This window comes from Odocoileus virginianus, chromosome 18, assembly GCF_023699985.2.
Source record: "Odocoileus virginianus isolate 20LAN1187 ecotype Illinois chromosome 18, Ovbor_1.2, whole genome shotgun sequence".
Classification (NCBI taxonomy): domain Eukaryota; kingdom Metazoa; phylum Chordata; class Mammalia; order Artiodactyla; family Cervidae; genus Odocoileus; species Odocoileus virginianus.
In genome coordinates this window covers 45,393,359-45,413,958 of record NC_069691.1, presented here as the reverse complement: position 1 = coordinate 45,413,958, position 20,600 = coordinate 45,393,359, and the positions used below count along the sequence as shown (strand labels likewise).

General features: G+C 40.4%; 1 protein-coding gene across 2 annotated transcripts in view; it reads left to right on the top strand.

Annotated features, from left to right (window-relative positions):
• INTS9 (integrator complex subunit 9) overlaps positions 1-20,600 on the top strand; it is a 120,428-nt gene that overhangs the window by 32,011 nt on the left and 67,817 nt on the right. For both annotated transcript variants that reach the window (XM_020893105.2, XM_020893106.2), the window contains 3 exons: positions 7,021-7,148; positions 16,191-16,251; positions 19,386-19,448. In XM_020893105.2, coding sequence (XP_020748764.2) covers positions 7,021-7,148; positions 16,191-16,251; positions 19,386-19,448 — 252 coding nt within the window. The remainder of the gene's footprint in view (positions 1-7,020; positions 7,149-16,190; positions 16,252-19,385; positions 19,449-20,600) is intronic.

The following is a 20,600-nucleotide window of genomic DNA, read 5'->3' as shown; positions in this document are numbered from 1 at the left end:
GATGGAGAGTCTAAAATTAAAACATTGAAGTGACCAAAGACATAAATGAAGATACCAAACCTGTGAAGAGACCAAGATGTTATTTTTTAAAAAAGAGAATTTCTAGAAATGAAAAGTAGTCAGTGAAAAGAAAATTTCAGTAGAGGTGTTTAAATAGCAGATATGACACCAATAGGAAGGAATTAACAAATTAAGATAGAGCTGAGAAAATTATCCAGAATGGAATATATAGAGCCCAAAAAGCAAAATATGAAAGGATAATATAGTTACAGACACAGAGAGTAAAATGAAACATTACGCATACATTTAATTGGCATTTCACTAGTAGAAACTAGGAAGAATGGGGTAGAGGTAGTATTAAAGATGATACTGGCTGACAGTGTTTCACAGCTGTGGAAGATGAGTCCTTGTATGTTAGAAGCATAATTCCCCCCCCCAAAAAATACCAGTGTACATCTTAATAAAATATCAAAAACACTATTGGCAATAGATTTTAATAGCCACCTATAAAGGATTACCAGTTAGACTAGCAGCAGATCTCTCACTAGCCCTAAGAGTTGCCAGAAGACAGTTGGATTAATATATTTACTGTTTAAGATAGTTTGCTACCTTGTAATTCCACCACCATAACTATTGAGGAGTAAAGTCAAAATTAAGAAATTTCCAGACCAAAAATGACTAAGAGTTTACCATTTGAAGGAAGTAAACTAAAGGATGTACTTCAGGAAAAAGGGAATTGGCCCTAAAAGAGAGAAATGAGATACAAGAAGTATTGGTAAACAAAGAAGTTGGTTAAAATGATGGTAAATAATAATTAACTGTTTTTTTTTTTAAAAAGTGTAGAATAATTCACTGACTCTACAATACTATTGTTAGGATATATCTTTCTTTAATTTGCATAGCACTGAGAGAAGAAACAGAATTAAATCATGACAAGTTGCTTTAATGATTGTGCTAATCAGTACATTACTGTTACACAAACTTCTCATTCCTTTAAAATTTTTGTTACCCAGTTCAAGTAAAGTGGCAGTTGCTTCATAAACTTTGCTTCAAATGTGATAGAGTATCTTTTGTACATATGTTGGATATGGACCATATCAGTTTTGAAATAGTTTACATAGTAGAAAAAAGTCAGTAACAACTAAAACTCAAGAAATAATAGTATAGTGATATTACTGAGAAATAACTAGAAGAAATAACTCAAAAGTAGTTGCTTCCTGAATTTGGTGATTCACTTTTAACTATATATATGTAAATTCCATTTAAAAAAACACAAGATGATTCCCTAAAGGAAAAATTGATATAGCTATAATATTATTTAGAAATAAATCTAAAAATAGATTTTGAGACAAAGAGCATTACATAATGACAAAATATTCAATAGTAATAATTCCGATTATGTAGCAGTGTAGCCTCAAGATGTAAAAAGCAAAATAGGACAGAATTACAAAAATCAACAAGTTCTTTTCTCCTGAGATTTAGGTAAGTTAATAAACTTGATCTGCTCTGTATGCAACAGTTAGATTATATATTTCCAGTTTTCATGCACACTGGTTCATTTATAAAAGATCAACTATTCACACTATACTGTTACAAAGCAAGTTTCAATGAATATTGAAGTATATATAAAATATATTCCCTGCCCACGAGAAAATTAGAAATCATTTACCAAAAAGATAACCATTACCACTTTCATATTTGAAAATGAAACCAAGCACATGTACACATACAACACACAGTTCTTTGTGGCTCAAAGCAGAAATCACAACAGAAGTCACATAGTACTTAGAAATGGATAAATTGAAAACTCAATGTAAATTTGAAAAATTCCTCCAGAGCATCACTTAGAGGGCTCTCTGTAGCTGGAGTGAATAATTTAATGGGCTACACTACACATCCAACTGTAGGAATTTTTACAGATAAAACTTGAACAATAAAACCAAAAGTAGAAATTGAAAAGCAAGATGTATTTATGTTAATGATAATTGACTAGTTGGTTTTGAACTAAAGGAATAAAACATCTTAAAATGTAAAGGGAGAACAAAAAAAGAGAAATCAGTGCATTGCTTCTGGCTCAGAAAAATGTTGTTATATAGTAGAAATGACAGCATTCCTTAAATACATAGATTAAATGTAGCCACCATTAAGATCCTTGGGAAGACTATTTTAATACTGAAGTCTTCATTCTAACTTGTTTTCAAATATTTCAGTATAGTAAAAACTACAGCATTGAGGGCAAAAATGGAAGACAAAACCAAAAAAGGACAGTGGACAAAATAGAGATTTCAGAAATAGATTTAAATTGTTACAGGACTCGGAGGTGTTAAAAACTAAAGATGAGTTAAAGGTGGAAGAAGTTATGTTTAATGAATTTTGCTATGACATTTAGAAAAATGGAATCATGTTTTTGTCTCAGTTGTGGATAAGAGATAGATTTAAGACTCTTTATGAAAACAGTATTTTCAGAGATCAGATTGGTTTGTCAGCACAGTAGCTATTCTGCAGAAGTGTGTCAACATCAAGAGGAAGGCAAGAGAAGGGCAGAAAATGGACAGTTGTTAAATCTGAGTGATGGGAGTTTATTTTACTAATTTTGCTTACTTATGTGTTTGAAATTTTCCATAATAAAACGGTTTTAAAGGAAAGTAAGAGAATTGGAAATATGTTTACTAAATGTAATTGATAAAAAAAAAAATTTACCCCCAAAATGTCAATAATGCTTAAAAAAAAATAAAACTTATAAAACCTTATGTTTGCTAGAATATTCACTTTTGCAGTAGTAACTGTTATCTTCCTGGAGGGAAAACTTGCAATAGAAAAATATTTGTAAAATTGTTCGTTCCCTTTACCTAGTCTTTTTTTTTTAATTGATTGGCTGTGCTGGGTGTTTATATATTGGCTGGGCTGGGTCGGTGTTGCTGCGTGCAGGCTTTCTCTAGTTGCACGAGTCGGGGCTGCAGAAGGTGTGGCTTGTGGGCTTACTTGCTCATGTGGGATCCTAGTTCCCAGACCAGGGATTGAACCCATGTCTCCTGCATTGGCAGGTGAATTCTTAACCAGTTGGACCACTCGGGATGTCCCTGCCTAGTCTCACGGGATACACAGATGTCTAAAACATTACTGAATGCCACAATGAAATAGAATTTCTTCTTTAAAATGCTGTAAATTTAGGTGTGTCCCCCCCCAAAAAAAAAATTCCGGTAGCCTCTTCAACCCCTTCTGTGACTACAGCAACAATGGATGCATACTCTGTGTCAGGTTCTGTGTCTGTTCATTTAGTCCTCACAGCTTTAGGAGGGTAGCTGCTACTACTGTGTCTTGTGGATAAGGAAACTGTATCTTTGCAAAGTTAAGTAATTTTCCCAAAATCACTTGTTAATAATGAGCATGACTAGTTTTTGAGCCTAGGCATTTTTGCTTCAAACTCCCTGCTTTAAATCATTTCATCAAACTGCCTCTCAAAATTGAAGCATTTATCAAGTAGTTGATTTCCTGTTTAGGGTCATTTAATTGCTCCTAGATAGCCACTGCTAACATTTACTAACTTCTGTTTTGGTAGATTCCAGACGGTTTTGACCGTAGTGCTAATGGGACTAAGCAGTGTAGTGGATCTTCTGTGTGACTGATGACATTATAAATAGGCACAGCCTTTTTTGGAAAACATTCTGGCAGCAGATTTCAAGAGCCATAAAATGCTTATATTTTTTTGACCTAGTTAATGCCACTTCGGGGAATCCTCTGAAGAAATGGTCCAGTATGGAAAAAGCCTTGAGCGCTAAAGTTAACACCACAGTCATGTTTGTGATAGAGCAACCTAAAGCGACCCTAATTGTTCAACAGCAAGAGAAGGATTAAACAAGTGACGGTGTATTTTTTCTAGGCAGCCAGTAAAGATGAAGTGCTTTGCAACAACAGACAAAGAGCACAGAGCTGTAAATCGTCACAGCACGCGGGGCAGTGGTGCCCTAAAATTACAGCTTTTACAAACATGGGAGTCAGGGCCTGTAAAAACGCTGGTGAGGAGTAGTTTTCAAATTTTTGTCATCCTTTTTCTAATTATGAAATTAAAATCACATGATCACTTACTGTTTTTGTGCGTTACTCTCCTAAGCCTTACTAGATTATAATCTACTTGGTGATTGTTCACAACTGCGTGTTGGAAACAGGCAGAGAGCATCAGTGGAGCAGAGAAACTTGGGGAACCTTGCCAGGTGGCTCATTGACTGGTGACAATTACTCTTGTCTCAGCAGACTGAGCTGACCCTCACAAAGTGAGCAGTGCAGTTTGGGAAGCAGGAGTAGGATCTCTGGAGTCTGGAGAACTTGCTGTGTGTCTTTGGCTCTCTTCTCAGCCCCTTCAACTGTGTAAAAAGCTCTATTTCCTGACTCATAAAATTGGAGCTACTGACATCAAAGTCTGGCACTCTTAGTAGATGCTCTGGAAATGTCTTACAATTGGTTATGGCCCTTATAAAGTGGTCCTCGCCTTTTTTTATCCTTGGATGACAGGAGCAGTTAGATGGCTGACTTCCTTTGCCTGAAATCTGAGCAGCAGCTTTGTCATGTCCATTTTCTGTCTTCTGTTGCAGCTTGTTATCCATGATTTAAAGATGAAGATCAAAAAGATTTTGTCATTTGATGTGGCTGGCTAAATTTTCAGCTTTGTTTTAGTTATGTATTTTTTTCTGATTATAAAAGTATGGTAAATGCTGATAGTCAAACATTGAGAAGATGCAAAAAGCTGAAAGAAGAAAATTACACTAATCTTTCTACCCAAAAATAACCATTAGATACATTCCAGTTCTTTTCTTTTTAGGTTTTTCTGAATATGTGTTTTTTCTTTTTTTTTTATAGGAGAACTCTTATAGAACCTCTGTTATGTTTGGTACAGGTTTAACAGGTCGCTCTGTGTTCATTTTGAGATAGTTTATCTTTAACAAATACATGATTCCTAGGTAAGTTTGAAGACCAAGCTGGCAATAGGAAACAGATGGAGAAAGGACAGGGGTGGATAGCTCTGTCTTGATTAGTTGGAAAATATATTCTGTAGTTCTGATAGCTCTTAAAGAATGAACTTACAGGTAAAGTATAATTACCCAAATCATGCTTCCTGGACTTTTTTTAGTACTTTCTTGCTACTGTTTTTGTTGTAAGTAACCCTGTACTATTTTAGGCCATGAGTGTGAATTATACAATGAAAAATACAATTATCTTATATAAACTTGGAATAAAGAAGCTTGCAAGGGACTTCCCTGGCAGTCCAGTGGATAGGCTTCTGCACTTCCACTGCAAGGGGCCTGGGCTCGATCCCTGGTTGGGGAACTAAAATCTGGAAGCCAGACAGCGGTGGCCAGAAAAGAAGCTTGCAAAATACCCAAAATTTCTTGGCTTTCGGCCTTATCAGTTTTAGAAACTGCAGTTTTAGAAACTCATCAGTTCCTGTACTGTCTTCCGGAGAAAAGTAGGAAATGTATCCAGTGATAGAACCAACAGAGCAACCAGTACCTGTGAAGACTTAGCCTGAGCCGTGGTGGCCACGTGGGAACAGCACTGATGTTGCATTACCCTGTGTGTGTGGGTACACAGTCATGCCCGACTCTCTGCAGCCCCATGGACTGTAGCTCACCAGGCTCCTCTGTCCATGGGATTCTCCAGTATAATACTGCAGCAGGTTGCCATTTCCTTCTCCAGGGCATCTTCCTGAACCCAGGGATTGAAACCACATCTCATGCATTGGCAGGTAGATTCTTTACCACTGTGCCACCTGGGAAGTCCTGCTTTACCCTGACTTTTACTTAAATCAGAAAGAAAGAATGTGTCTGTCCAGAGATGAAGAGCATTGATCCTTCCATTTTCTGGAATTTGCTGTTCAAGACAGGCTTCTATAGGATGACTTAAAAAGTGAGAGGAAAGGTCTTTTTCCTCTTCTTTCATTTTTTTCTTCAGAGCAGCAGTCAAATTATGAAAGGTAACACAGAGTCCATCGCATATAAATAATTCTCCACTCCCTTGAGGAAGACGTGAGGAGTGTTTGAAGTCGGCGTGTTGGTTTGACCTGTCGCTCTCTTTCGAGGACACCTTGGTGGCTCATGTCCCTTTGACTTCTGAGGTCTGCTGCCACAAGCAGGAGGCTCCTGATTGGTTGGGAATTGGTGGACATCACTCCAGTCTGCTATCTGCACATGGGGAAGTCATTTGTCCTGACCCGGCTGAGCCATTAGGAGCCATTACCCTCATACTTGTTTGTTTACCTTTCCCAATCATTTCCTCCTAAAGGAAAGTCACCTGACTTATTTACAGAGGAGAAAACTTAACCTGTAGCACAGTTTGAGATTCCAGCTTAGAATTTAATTTGACTTTACACAGTGGACACGACTGAGCGACTCTGACTTTCTTTCACTCTCACACAGTACTTAAGTGTGATGGGAGAGTGGAAATCCGAATGTGTCATGGGAGAATGGGGCGGAAAACTGCAGCCTGGAAACCATCTATTTGGAATAACCTCGGCCCCTCCGAAACTCTGCTTGCCTGAGATGTAAATTGGTACCCGACAAAGAACTGGGTATGATCCGAGGTAGAGAATGCTGAGTGTGAGGGGAGGTGGTATCCAGAGCTGTGATAGGGAGGAAACCACATGGAAAGTTAGCTGGATTTACACCCTGTTGCAATGAGAGAAGATGGTCAGCTTTGTTTCAGTTCAGTTCAGTTCAGTTCAATCGCTCAGTCGTGTCCGACTCTTTGCGACCCCATGAATCGCAGCACGCCAGGCCTCCCTGTCCATCACCAACTCCCGGAGTTTACTCAAACTCATGCCCATTGAGTCAGTGATGTCATCCAGCCATCTCATCCTCTCTTGTCCCCTTCTCCTCCTGCCCCCAATCCCTCCCAGCATCAGAGTCTTTTCTAATGAGTCAGCTCTTCACGTGAGGTGGCCAAAATATTGGATTCACTGTATTTTTGAGACTTCTTCTGTAACTGATTATTGACAAAAGTTTTTTGGTTTTTTTTTTTTCTTTTCAGTATTGCCTGTCAGGGCACCCAACCTTACCATGCAATGTGCTCAAATTCAAATCAACCACCATTATGCTGGACTGTGGACTGGACATGACTTCCACCCTGAACTTCCTTCCTTTGCCACTTGTTCAAAGGTATGTACTGATGCATCTGAAATGGAATGAACTTCAGTTGGCTGAAAGATGGTCCCCAGTAGCATCAAGATGGTGATGGCTCATCTGTGCTCCAGAGTTTGCTTTCTTCCCTTAAAAACATTCTTGAAGTAGTATTCTTTGGCTGGGTTGATGCAGTGTTGTATTGATTTATTGATTGACTTCTTTATTATAACTTCTCCTGAGCTTCTGTAAAATGTTCCTGCAACTGCTCAGTGCAAGTGAGGTCATGTATATTTCATCTTTCTTGCTAATTCATGTAGGAACTGATAAATGGTCAACTGATGAGTCCCAAGAATTGAATTTTAGAATCATTTGCAAGGACTTGACATCATAAAGCCTGACATTTGTTTTTGGTAGATATCTATGTATTAGATATCTACTAGTATCTAATACTGATCATCTGTAGATATCACAAATCATATGTGAAGCCAAAGTCCTTGTCTTAAAGCAGAGAAATTACCCCAAGCCTACAGGCAGCACCAGTCACTCTTACTAAGACCTTGTCTAAGAGATCAGTTTTCCACCTTGCTGCTATTTAGGAGCAGCAATTTATAAAAGCAGCAGATGCTTTTAGAAGCAGATACACTCCCAGTAGCAAAAAGTGATACTGCATGAAGGAAGGGAAACACAAAGCTATCTCAAGCAGATTTAAGAACTTAGAAGCATGACAAGCTAGGTAAACCATCTCATATATTCTCATTCACTGCTCAAGACTTCATTGTGTGCGGTCATTATTCATAATGATAACCCCATGAACCTTCTAGAAAAAATATAATTAAAAAAGGAAGGATTGACTTTTTTCTGAGATAAGGCATACAGTGGTGACTCAGTGGTAAAGAATCCACCTGCCAATGCAGGAGATGCATGTTTGATCCCTGGGTCGGGAAAATCACCTGGAGTAGGAAATAGCAATCCACTCCAGTATTCTTGCCTGGGAAATCCCATGGACAGAGGAGCCTGGCAGACCACAATCCATGAGGTCACAAAGAGCCAGACATGACTGAGAGACTAAACAACAACCAAGGCATAAAGTAAGGTGATGGGGACAAGGTCAAAGATAATTCCAGGTTACATTTTATGCATAACTGATAAAATTCAGTTATAATCACACCCAGCACTTAGAAATACATTTACCATCCACTGATACTATCCAAAAGAGAAAAGAAATATATTCAGAGTTGATTCAGGAGCTGTAGGTGTCACATATATTTCTTGACAAAGATGATTAAGAAGTTTCTCCTTGTTAAAATAGCCTAATATCACTGTCTGTGTCCTTCCAGTGATTAAAATGCTCATTCCCTTGATGGTAACAGTCTGCAGTGGCCTGGGCCGCAGGACACAGGCAAGAATGGACAGCTCTTCTTTCCTCACGGAATTTGTAGCCCGTCAGGAGAGGAAGAATCACACTGCTGAAGATTTAGCTATGCTTGTGTTACAAAAACAACGGTCTGTGTGTTTGTAATTACTAAAGAAAACAAAATGCGGGGTATGCTGAGGGTTCCCACGAGGGGACCGCGTGCTCTGTAGAGTCATGAATCATCTAGGTGTTCAACCCTGGATCGTGCAGACAGTCCTCGCTATGTGTTTCCCTGTCCTGTTGGTTCCCGTCTTTAACCAGTTCTGCATTCTCAAGTCGATTCTACCCTCTCTTCTCTTTTTCATTGTTTTTCTCTCAGAGGGACATTATACTAATAGGATGATTAGCAGCCCATGGCAGTCCCTCACAGAAAGTGTCTTTGTTTGCTCAAAATCTTGGCGATCTGCTTGGCTGAAATATTAATGGTTTCCCCAGTCCCTCCCCCCCTCTTCGTCCTGCTTTGTCTGTCTTCAGAGCACTTCTCGTTGTATCATACAGACATATTTGGTTTACGCGTTGTCTTTCTTCTCCACTGAAAGATACGTTTTATAAGGGCAGAGATTTTGTTTGCTCTCTGTTGTATCCCCAGTGCCTAAAATAGTTCCTGGTATGCAGTAGCTGCTCAGTAAATATTTGTGATAACGAATGAACCACTTTATCTCCTCTGGTTCCCAACCCTTCTCGCCTCTGAGTCATTTCACTTTTACAATGTTTCCTTTATCTTGAATCTTTTCATCTTGACTCATTCCTCCCCGTTTAGTTATGCTCAATCACTTCTAACTTAAAACTTTTTAAAAATACCTTTCTAACCTTCTCTCCACTCCACCGTCCCCTCAGCATTCCTGCTCCTTCCGTCTGCTTTGCCCACACCACCCACCAGGACATCTCTCAGCAAAATCACAGATGGCTTCCTTGTCATTAGCTGTGATACTCAGTTATCACCCTCATTCTCCTCGACCATTTAGCATCACTCTCCTCCATGAGCATGCCGTCCTGGTTTTCTTTACTCCTCTGACTCTTCCTCTCCTGTCTCCTTTGGAGATTCAGTTTCCTCCATCTGGCCATCACACATCAGAATTCTAAAGTACTCAGTGCTTAGCCACAGAGCCTCCACCAGGGGAATTTAATAAATGCACAGGGCCTCGATAACCATCCAGACAGTCACTTACAAGTGTATGTTTTCCAGTTAATAATGCTCTTCTGAGTTCCACATTCATAAATCCTAAATGGCCACTCGGCTTCTGTCTTTGGATGCACCTTTGAAAGCACTCAGAACTCAACATGCCCCAAACTGAGGTCATGATTGGACTTGGTCCAGAAGAGGAGAACCCACCCTCCCAGACCTGGTCCCACCCGTTGCTGCCCTGTCTTAGGAAAGGGCATCCTGATAGAAAAGCCAGAGAACTGGGAGTTCACCCAGATGCCCCCTTTCTGCCTTCCTTCATCCGGTCTTTCATGTGTTGTTGCTGTTGTTGTTTAGTCACTAAGTCATGTCTGACTCTTTTGCGACCCCATGAACTCTTTTGGACAGGCTCCTCTGGCCATGGGGTTTCCCAGGCAAGAATACTGGAGTGGGGTTGCCATTTCCTCCTCCAGGGGATCTTCCTGACCCAGAGATGGAACTCAAGTCTCCTGCCTTGGCAGCTGGGTTCTTTACCACTGAGCCACCAGAGAAGCCAACTCTTTCATTGAGCCTTGTCATTTTTTACCTCCTAGATAGTGCTAGAATCCCGTCACTTCTCATAAGTGCTACTGTGCTGGTCATCATCCTCTCTTATGGCATTACTGCTGAAGCCTTCTAACCAGCTTCTTGCCCCTGTCTGAATCTAGAGTCTCCTTTTTGTGTAACGTTTTATTTTGGAGTTACTTCAGATTTATGGAAAAGTTGCAAGAATAGTACAAACAATTCCCAATTATTGTTACCAGTTATAGACATTTTATCACATTCACTTTATCACTTCCTCTTAACACACACACAGTTTTTTCTGACCCATTTGAAAGATATAGACATGATGCTCCTTTGCCCCTTAGATACTCAAGTTCCTGTTTTTTAAGAGGACGTTCTCTTAACATAACCGCAGCACAGTAATCAAAATCCAGAAACTTACATTGATGTCATCCTAGTGTCTGAGCTATGTTGGGCTTCCCAGATGGCACTGCTTGTAAAAAACCCGCCTGCTAATGCAGCAGACATAAGAAACGCGGTTCACCTCTTACACTGTTGGTGGGAATGCAGACTAGTACAGCCACTATGGAGAACAGTGTGGAGATTCCTTAAAAAACTGGAAATAGAACTGCCATATGACCCAGCAATCCCACTGCTGGGCATACACACCGAGGAGACCAGATCTGAAAGAGACACGTGCACCCCAATGTTCATTGCAGCACTGTTTATAATAGCTAGGACATGGAAGCAACCTAGATGCCCATCAGCAGACGAATGGATAAGAAAGCTGTGATACATATACACAATGTAATATTACTCAGCTATTAAAAAGAATGCATTTGAATCAGTTCTAATGAGGTGGGTGAAACTAGAGCCTATTATACAGAGCAAAGTAAGTCAGAAAGAAAAACACCAATACTGCGTATTAACGCGTATATATGGGATTTAGAAAGATGGTAACAATGACCCTATATGCAAGACAGCAAAATAGACACAGATGTAAAGAACAACAAACTTTTGGACTCTGTGGGAGAAGGCAAGGGTGGGATGATTTGAGAGAATAGCACTGAAGCATGTATGTTACCATATGTGAAAAAGATCTCCAGTCCAGGTTGGATGCACGAGACAGGGTGCTCAGGGCTGGTGCACTGGGATGACCCAGAGGGATGGGATGGAGAGGGAGGTGTGAGGGAGGATCAGGATGGGGGGGACACATGTACACCCATGGCTGATTCATGTCAATGTATGGTGAAAACCACCCCAGTATTGTAAAGTAATTAGCCTCCAATTAAAATAAATTTTAAAAATAGGAGGAAAAAAAAAAAACACAGTTCAATATCTGGGTCAGGAAGATCCCCTGGAAGAGGGCATGGCAACCCACTCCAGTTTTCTTGCCTGGGAAATCCAATGGACAGAAGATCCTGGCAGTCTACCGTCCATGGGGTCGAAAAGAGTCGGACATGGCAGAAGCAACTTAGAGCCTTATTTATATTTCCCAAGATATACCAGCTCCTATTTCTCTGTAATGCCTTTTATAGCAAAAGAAAAAAAGTAACTTACTGGTCCAGGGTTCAATCCAGATGACACATTGCATTCAGTCATGTCTTTAATCTCCTTCAGTCTGGAAGTTTCACAGCTCTATGTCTTTGATGACCTTGCCATTTTTAGGAGTACAGGCCAATTATTTTATGTAACATCTTTAAATTTGGGTTTGCTTCATGATGAGGTCGGGGTTACTGTTTCTGGTAGGATTACCACACAATTGGTGGTACATGTTATCAGAGGGCACTTGATGTAAGTTTTCTCCAGAATCACCTTTTATTAATAGAAAGACTGATCTGTCTCGTCTCTCATCTGTTTTAATATCTTTCAGTGGATTTTTCATTGCTTTTAGGTTAAGTACCAAGTTCCTCTTGGTACCTTTGATATTCTTCTAGTCTCCTGCTCTTTGTATTCCTTCAGTTTCAAAGACTTCTCTCCTGCCTGGGAGCAGTCTACACAGATTGTTCCTTCAGCCAAGAAGGCTCTCCACCCTTCCCCCATCCCACCTTTGCCTTAGCCTACCTACTAAGCAGGAGTTCCTCCCTCAAATCACTTCTGATAGCCCTTTCTACATGGGAAGGACAGAGAGATGGCGTTTTCGTTGGTTGAAGGGGTGGGTAGTGTGTATGAGACTCTCCATGAAATTTCATTCATAACCTTTTTTAAGGCATCCATACTGAAGGCTAGTGAGAGTGATTGGGCTTTGTAGCTATCTTCTTGCTCTGTTCCCTCCAAACCCTGCCGCGTGACCCCACTGCAGATGACTCAGTGATGAAGAGCCCGCCTGCCAGCACAGGAGATGCGGGTTCAAGCCCTGGGTTGGGAGGATCCGCTGGAGGAGGAAATGGCAACCCACGCCAGTATTCTTGCCTGGGAAACCCCATGGACAGAAGAGCCTGGTGGGCTGCAGTCCATGGGATCACAAAAGAATCAGACACAATGAGGGACAAATCACCTCACGCACGCACACACGCATGCACGCGCACACACACATACTTGCCCCTTGACCAGTTTCCCCTTGACTTCCCAGCATCCAGATTGCAGTTCGATCAGCAGAGACTCAAGGGGTCCTGATACCGCCTAGACCACTCCCGTGTTAGGAGACTTCGTGGCACTTTGTGCGGTGCGGCCTCCTCATTCGTAACAGCTTGTTCACTGTGTCTGTGGCTACTTGATCAGTTTTCCCTGCCCTGTCAGGATGACAGGCACGTTTTGCTCGTGGTCAGGATCACCAGCCTCTGAGTGCTTGACCCAAAAATCAAGACTCATGAACGAACAAGTGAAGATGAATACCTCATTCCCCCTTCAACACTTCACTGAATGATGAGCCCATTCCCTATCCCTCTTTCTGGAAAGTCAGCTCTGTCTTCACCCCGTGTTCCTGCTCTCACACCTCTGCACACTGTCACAAGTGCCCTTCCTGTGTGAACCATAACGCCGCTGCCGTCCCTGTCAGAGCGTTTAGTTTATTCTCTTGTGATTGCTGGTTACTGTCTCCCTCTCCTGCAGCGCAAGCTCCTCAGACTCAGGGATTAGTTACTGTCATAGCCCTCTACTTTGCCTATTTTAATCAAGAGTAAGCTTTTATAAACATATTTTGAATGAATAAATGTAGTTATGCCTCTCTCTTTCCTGATTGTAAAAATAATGCATTTCAAAGTAGGAAAATGAGAAAATGAAACATATAAAGAGAAAATGAATTGCATATCATGTTCATTCTACCTTTCACTGTTTTTCTAGACAGTAGGTTATTTTTAAAGACCTTATTTATTTAGTTACTTATGGGAATAGTTTACCTATTTTAAAAACTACTAAAAAAATTTTTTGTATACATATTTTTTTGACCATAACATTTTTTAATGGCACCCTTTTTTTCCATAGAAATTACTGTTAAATAGTGGGTACAAAGATGTGTTCATATGTAATCAGAATTTTTCTAATATCATTACCGCCCATGTTTCTTTAACGTAGATTTCTGTGAAGAGACTTGTTTCCTTGTTCAAAAAATTTACACGGTCAAATTTTGTAATCATTAAGAACAAAGTAGTTCATTTCTTCCTCTTTGGTAGCTTAACATTTACTAGCTCTTTATGGTTTAGTCATTAACTTAATTGGACCTAAAAACAAAATATTTGCATCTCTGTAGTCAGCATCCATTTCCCACCTGGGGCTACATTTCTGTGGCCCTTTGTCTTCGGCACTATTGTTACACCATGGTCAGGCTCTTCTTTGAGCATTCAGTCCCATCTACTGGCAATTCTCAAATCCAGAATAACTCCAGATATTTCACAGAAGTCTCTGATGTTATAAACAATGTTTAGCAAGAGTAATACCTGAAATTTTTACTTTTTAAAAAATTATTTTTTAATAAGCAGTTAATGCGTTTTCCTGGTGGCTCACACGGTAAAAAGTCCACCTGCAGTGCAGGCAACCAGGTTTGATCCCTGGGTGAGGAAGATCCCCTGGAGAAGGGAATGGCTACCCACTCCAGTATTCTTGCCTGGAGAATCCCATGGACAGAGGAGCCTGATGGGCTGCGGTCCATGGGGTCTCAAAGAGTCAGATGCGATTGAGCACAGCACAGCATACCATTTCTAATCACTTGTTGAGGACAAAACTAATTGAATCAATCATCTGTAATTTGAAGGCTGAGTTGTGTGTGTCCAGTAGGGAACAAACAGGATACAAGTCCTCTGGTCCAGTTCTCTTTGTAAAGGGAAGTGGACATTTATAACCTTCTTGTAAAGAGTCCACGTGCGTGAAATGAGAACAGTGTTGAGACTGGCCTATCATTATGCTTTTATTAGAATGCTTGGTTTTTTAATCTGATCTGATAGTAAATATTTTTAAGAAGTCTCTAAGTGAAGGTACACATGTGACTATGAAATGAGATGGGAATTCAACATCTAATGGTAATAGAGTATTTTTCTGAGAAAACTCCAAGCATTTTTAAAAAAAGTTTTTCAGATATAATTTATGCCAGCCAAATTTGATTCTCCTAGTAGTAATTTTCATTCTCAAGAATGAAATTCAGAATTCTGTCTTTTTGACTAATAAAGGCAAAATGTAAACAGAGAATCTAGGCAAAGGAGATGTGGTACTTCATTGTACTTATATTCTTAACAGCTTTTCTGTGAACTAGCTGCTGCTGCTGCTAAGTCACGTCAGTCATGTCCGACTTTGTGCAACCCCGTAGACGGCAGCCCACCAGGCTCCCCCGTCCCTGGGAGTCTCCAGGCAAGAACACTGGAGTGGGTTGCCATTTCCTTCTCCAGTGCGTGAAAGTGAAAAATGAAAGTGAAGTTGCTCAGTCGTGTCCGACTCTTGGAGACCCCGTGGACTGCAGCCTAGGAATTATGTCAAATTCTCACCTTTTTTGCTAAAATCAGATGCATATATATTTTATTCAGGTTTTTAATCTTCCCTGGAAGATTGGCAGATATTTCCCATTATTTGTTTCAATTTGACTTTCGTACCTAGCACCTAATTACCAAGTCAGAATTTGATAAAAATCAGTTTAGCAAGAGGATAAAGTACTATATATTAATTTGGTTTTGGGTTATAGAGTCTTTTAGTCCCACACCCATACTTTGCCCTTTATTTTTAAATTTAATTTTGTGTTGAAGTGCTAAAATCCTTTTGCAATCTACCTTGTACTTCTGATGTGTTTTCTTCACATACCACCTTGGTCAAGTTTTTCTTTTTACCAACATTTTTTTTTCTCCTGACATGTTTGCATTTTCAGCCTCCAGTGTAATTCTTCTGGTCAGCTCATAGCACTCAGTTAAATTCGGAGCTTGCCAAAGTGAATGATTTTTGGTTCAGATTTTTTTGATATAACGTATATGTGAAATTAACCTCACCTTCTAGAAATTACTCACTGAGATACGGTGTCATTTTATAACACTGAGAAAAGCTATCTTCGTTTGCCAGAATTGGAAACACGTGACTAATTCATTTAAGCAATGAATACAGAGGTGACTGAGCCGAATTCTAGTTTCTATTTGTGGTAAATTCTGGTTGGTAGGCAGCTAAGTGTTCTTGACAGACACCTGACCTCTCTGAGCCTATTTTGTCCTCCGCAACATGGGGGTCCCATTCGGCCTTCCCCTCAGGCTTATTGTCAAACGCAAGCAAGGTGAAGTCAGGGCCAGTGATTGGAAAACTATACAACGCTGTCGTGCCTCATCTTTCCTTTTCTCTTTATTATTCTGCATAGCATTCTTTTAATTTTTCCAATTGAGGGCAGAACTCTTTGGCTTTTTAATGTTCCATTGCCACGTAATTCTTAAGCTTGATACCACTTGGTTAGTTTTCATCTTTCTGATTATTATTTTGGGTGAGCCTTGCTGCCACTCCTTTCAAACTGTCTTTCATTTTGTGGAGCCGGTACAGTCACCATGAAATCACTGAGGATTATAACTTATTTAGGATAATTTAATCTTCTGTTTTGCAGTCCCAGACTGTCCAATCTTCCTGGCTGGTCCCTAAAGGATGGAAACGTTTTCTTGGACAAGGTAATGACAAGCTGAAGTGTATCTACACCCACTGGAAAGCCATCTTGTCATTCTGGAGCCACCTGACAGTAATGTGACTAATGGGCTCATTTCTTCCCCTTTGTCTTCTCCCTAAAAACTCCTGTGACCCATGTAGAGTCTTCAGTACTTGGTAATTACTGTTTTTAAGAGCTTTTTAAGGAGTCTCGGTATTCAGACACAGATCCAGTTTTCACATGTGTAAAATCTAGGGACTTCAACTGGAAATACATTTTATCACCCCAGAAAGAAAACTATTATTTCTAGAATTGTGATGAGTGTTTCAGTGGCATTGCTTGTTAGAGAATTCCATCCATCTCATTTCGTTTTGAGGCTGTACTGACTCTTCCTATAAGGAGTGAACTTTTTTTTTTTTTTTAGTAACTTTAAAGCCCACCAAACACTGTTGAGTTTTAAACCACTCTTCTAGGGGTCAGATCACATAGGGCGTTGTCAGAAGTTTGGGTGGTCTTCTTGGGGTAATGAAGGGCAGGCAGGGCCATCCTCTGCTCAGACCGCTTTGGCTGCAGTGTGAACAGACTGAGGAGCCAAGTGTTTCACTTCTAGGCCGTGTGCTCTGGGGGCATGAGAGGGAAACACATGTTCAGGTAAACGTGAACAAAAGGGCCTTCCAGACTATGATCTATGATCGTGGTAGCCTGGCCTGGACACTCATAATTTGTGAAATAAGAACATGGTTCTTTTAACAGGAATCTAGGAATTTGGAGTTCTATTAATGACCTTAATCACTAACTAGGCCTAAACTGAATGACTCAAATTACTTTTTATTTTTTTCAAGGCTGTTAAATTTTTGCCATTAGATTGTCTTCATGGTATGTCCTTCCTCAGATCAATTTTTAGGCATTTAAGTTCCATATGAGAGACCAGAGATATGAAACAAAAGTTAAAACTTACCTAGCCAAATTTTCTTCTGAAAAAAAGTCAGAGATAAAGGAAGATTAGACACTATAAAGCTTATCCACACCATTCTTAGACCTCCATTCTTCCTCTCCCCAGTTTCATAATTAAAAGACTGAGTGTGAGGATCCTTAAAATGATTCATCTGAATGAGGCATTTCCTTCTCCTCATAGATATTGTTAAATGAAGAGGAGCTCTTTTTACAGAATTAATTCCTGTACCTGCCCCCTCACCCCAGCTTCAAGTGCAAGCCAGATGCATGACTTGAAATCAGATTTCCCTCATAGCCTAACTATAAAATTAGGTGACATTCAAGAACCTATGCACCTGATGAAATTTCAGCCTGTGTCTCCTGCTGGCTGTAAATCATTGTTCCCAGAGAAAGGCTCAGAAGCATCCCATTACCCATGCATTGTGAACAAGATGACTTGCATGTGTCTGTGGGAGCATTTCATTAAGAGGGAGTGGTGAATAAAATACAGTGACATTGTAAGTGCTCAGAATGGCAAATATGCTGCTCCAGGCCAGGAAAAATGAGCACCTCAGAGGAGGCTCTGTCAGGTGAGGTAGACAGACCCTGTACCCTGGTACATGGCAGGGCATGGAGAATGTGAGGAAGAAGATTACACAGCCGATGAAAGGCCGGGCAGTGCTTTGAAATTTCCCATGATTTGTCTTTAATCATTTTTAATCTCATCCCAAGGGAGTTGGGGGTCTTCTTCCATTAACCATAATTGCTCATTTGTTTTTCACTGGCGGGTATATTGTAATTACAAATGGTTTCAGTCTCTTTTTGGCTTGGCATTTCACTGGTTAAATGGTAGTCATATAAGGAGAGGAACCAGAGTTTACAGTGGAAGGCAAGAGTAGGAAATGTTCTCTAAGCTTCTGATAGGAGACTTGTAAAATTCAAAAGGAAGTGAGCAGACAGTTAATGCCATATTTTCAGGTAAAGATTGAGAGTAAAATCATTCCAACTCCAATGTATAAGTAGAGATATATGAATATATAGAAATTTATGTTCAGTGACTAATGAAAACACAGTGGAACACAATTCCAACTGTATTTTTCCCTTTCTGGGAAAAACAGCAAGATTTTTATCTTGCTATAGAGTCATAGACAGCTTTAACTTTGGAGCAAAAACTCCTGCATAGATCTCTGTACAGTGTCATCACGAGAAGACAGCACCTCTGCTGGCCTCCTGGGGGCCCATCCAGGCACTTCAGTGTCCGCTGTCATAATGCCAGCTGCTGGTACTTGTATGGCTTTGCCTGACAGTTTTTTCCTGAAGCTACCCTAGACGCAGCAGTTGCTGTATAAATATCCCAGGTCCCTTGCCTCTGGGTAGAATCACTTCTGGGTGTACGTTTGATACCATTTCTCAGAGTCTCCCTGTTGCACACAGTGGTACATGGCTATGTGACACATCTATTATCGGCCAGCTTCTTTGCCCTTTATCACTTGCCCTTCCTCCTGCTATTTTTTTTTTTTTTAGCACCTCTCATAAGCTTTCACACACCCTTTTCTCAAGGTCTGTTTGTGAAAGAATTTGAAGTAACACAGGCCTATTAAATTCTGTAGGTCATGGGCAGTGTGGGGAGTTGCAGTATATAAATACACCGTTTTCTTTTGAATGGTGGTGGGGAGGTGATTTAATCCCTATCCTGTATTCTTCATCTCCTTCCTTATTTGCCCCTCAAACCTTTGTAGGAGGAAAAGGGGGTTCCAGTTCATTTATCTGCACTCTGGACTCCCAGTCTAATTGCAGAACAGAATCACTGGACATGCTTGTCGTGAATACAGGTCCCATGTCTGATCCCTTAGATCTTAGGTAAGACCCAGGAGTCTGCTTCCGTCACTGTTCCGGATCGTTCTGATATTGCTGGTGTAGTCCATATAACTATTATTTGGAAAGCTCTGGGTCGGAGTTGTGTAAGCAGCATATGTCCACACATGGCTTCCTTGAAGAAGCATCAAGAAATGTGCATTCGCGCCCTGATTTTTTTAATACTGAATAAAATGTTCAGCTGCCCTAAGCTTAAACAAGAACCAGTTGACCTAAATAACCTTCCCACTTTCCTCCAACTCCAGCCTTCTGCAACATTTCATAGAGAGTTTGGTTTGGGGATGGAATTTCTTTGGCACTGTGTTTATTGACCATCTCTTCCTAGAATTGTTTTTCTTTCATGTCTTTTAGGAGCTAAAGGAGTGCTCAGGTCATGTATTTGTGGATTCTGTACCTGAATTCTGCCTACCAGAGGTAAGATTAAAGTGAATCTTATCGTAGGAACAGAGCATGTCTGATCATCTCTCTGAGTGAAGACAAGAAATAATTTCAAGGGACTGAACTTCTTATTTTCAAATCAAAATGAATCTTATACTAGGCACTTTGTTATACAACTAAAATTCGATCATTTAGGAGCTTTTTGAATTGTCCATAAATCACTGAGGTCATTCTCTTTCTAGCTCTTTCTATAATCCTCATTGACATTCACACTGGGGCATAGTGTTGAGCAAGGTAAAGAATAACTGAAGTCTTTCAGTTTTGTAATTACAGTTATCCCTTAGTCTCTGAGGGGATGGGTTCTAGGAGCCCTGTGAGTACCAAAATCCACAGATGCTCAAGCATCCAATATGATGGAGTACAGTGAATAGAGGCTGCCCTCCATATCTACAGATTTCACATCCAGGGTTGCAGAAGGCCCATTGGATAATGCCCCTGTCTTAGGTTAGCTACACTTTTTCTAGTCTTGAGTAATTGGGAATTGCTGTTATTCCACTAGTACAATAAACTGGAAAACTTCTTGCTGACTTAATAACACATGAAATATTGCTTGAAATTCACAGATCCTGAACTGAGTCACGGATACCTGTCGCTTATATATTATCATCACAATGAGACTTGTTATAAGTGTCTGAGTCCAGTTCCATTGTTTTAAAGGAAACAAAGATCAGTTTGCATTAGTCTTAAAGGAAACATCTCAGCTGACAGGCCTGATCCCCAGAGTGGCCTGGGTGGAGTTCTCAGCGCACAGGAGAACTGTGGGGAGGCCAGTAGCCTGTCCAGGTTCCTGGGGAAATCACTGAGAAGCCACCATTCTGCTCTTTCCATGTCCCCTGGGGGTGTCAGTGCCTGTCAGACAGACTTTCACAGTTCAGCGCCAGAGAGAAAAGAAATCGGGTGTGCTGTGTCTCTTAGTTTTGTCCTTTCTTCCTATCTCTCTTTCCATTTCTACAACTTTATTGATACCCTTTAGATAAACTTTCTCTCTCTCTCTCTGAAGTATGTGAGGTGACCTTTTAGGACACCAGAGCAAAGAAAAACCGAGAAGGACATGGTCATTGAAGTTGGCAGATAAGGGAGAGAGTTTGTGGTGAAGTGATAGGAGCAAGGGTGAAGGAGACAGCAAAA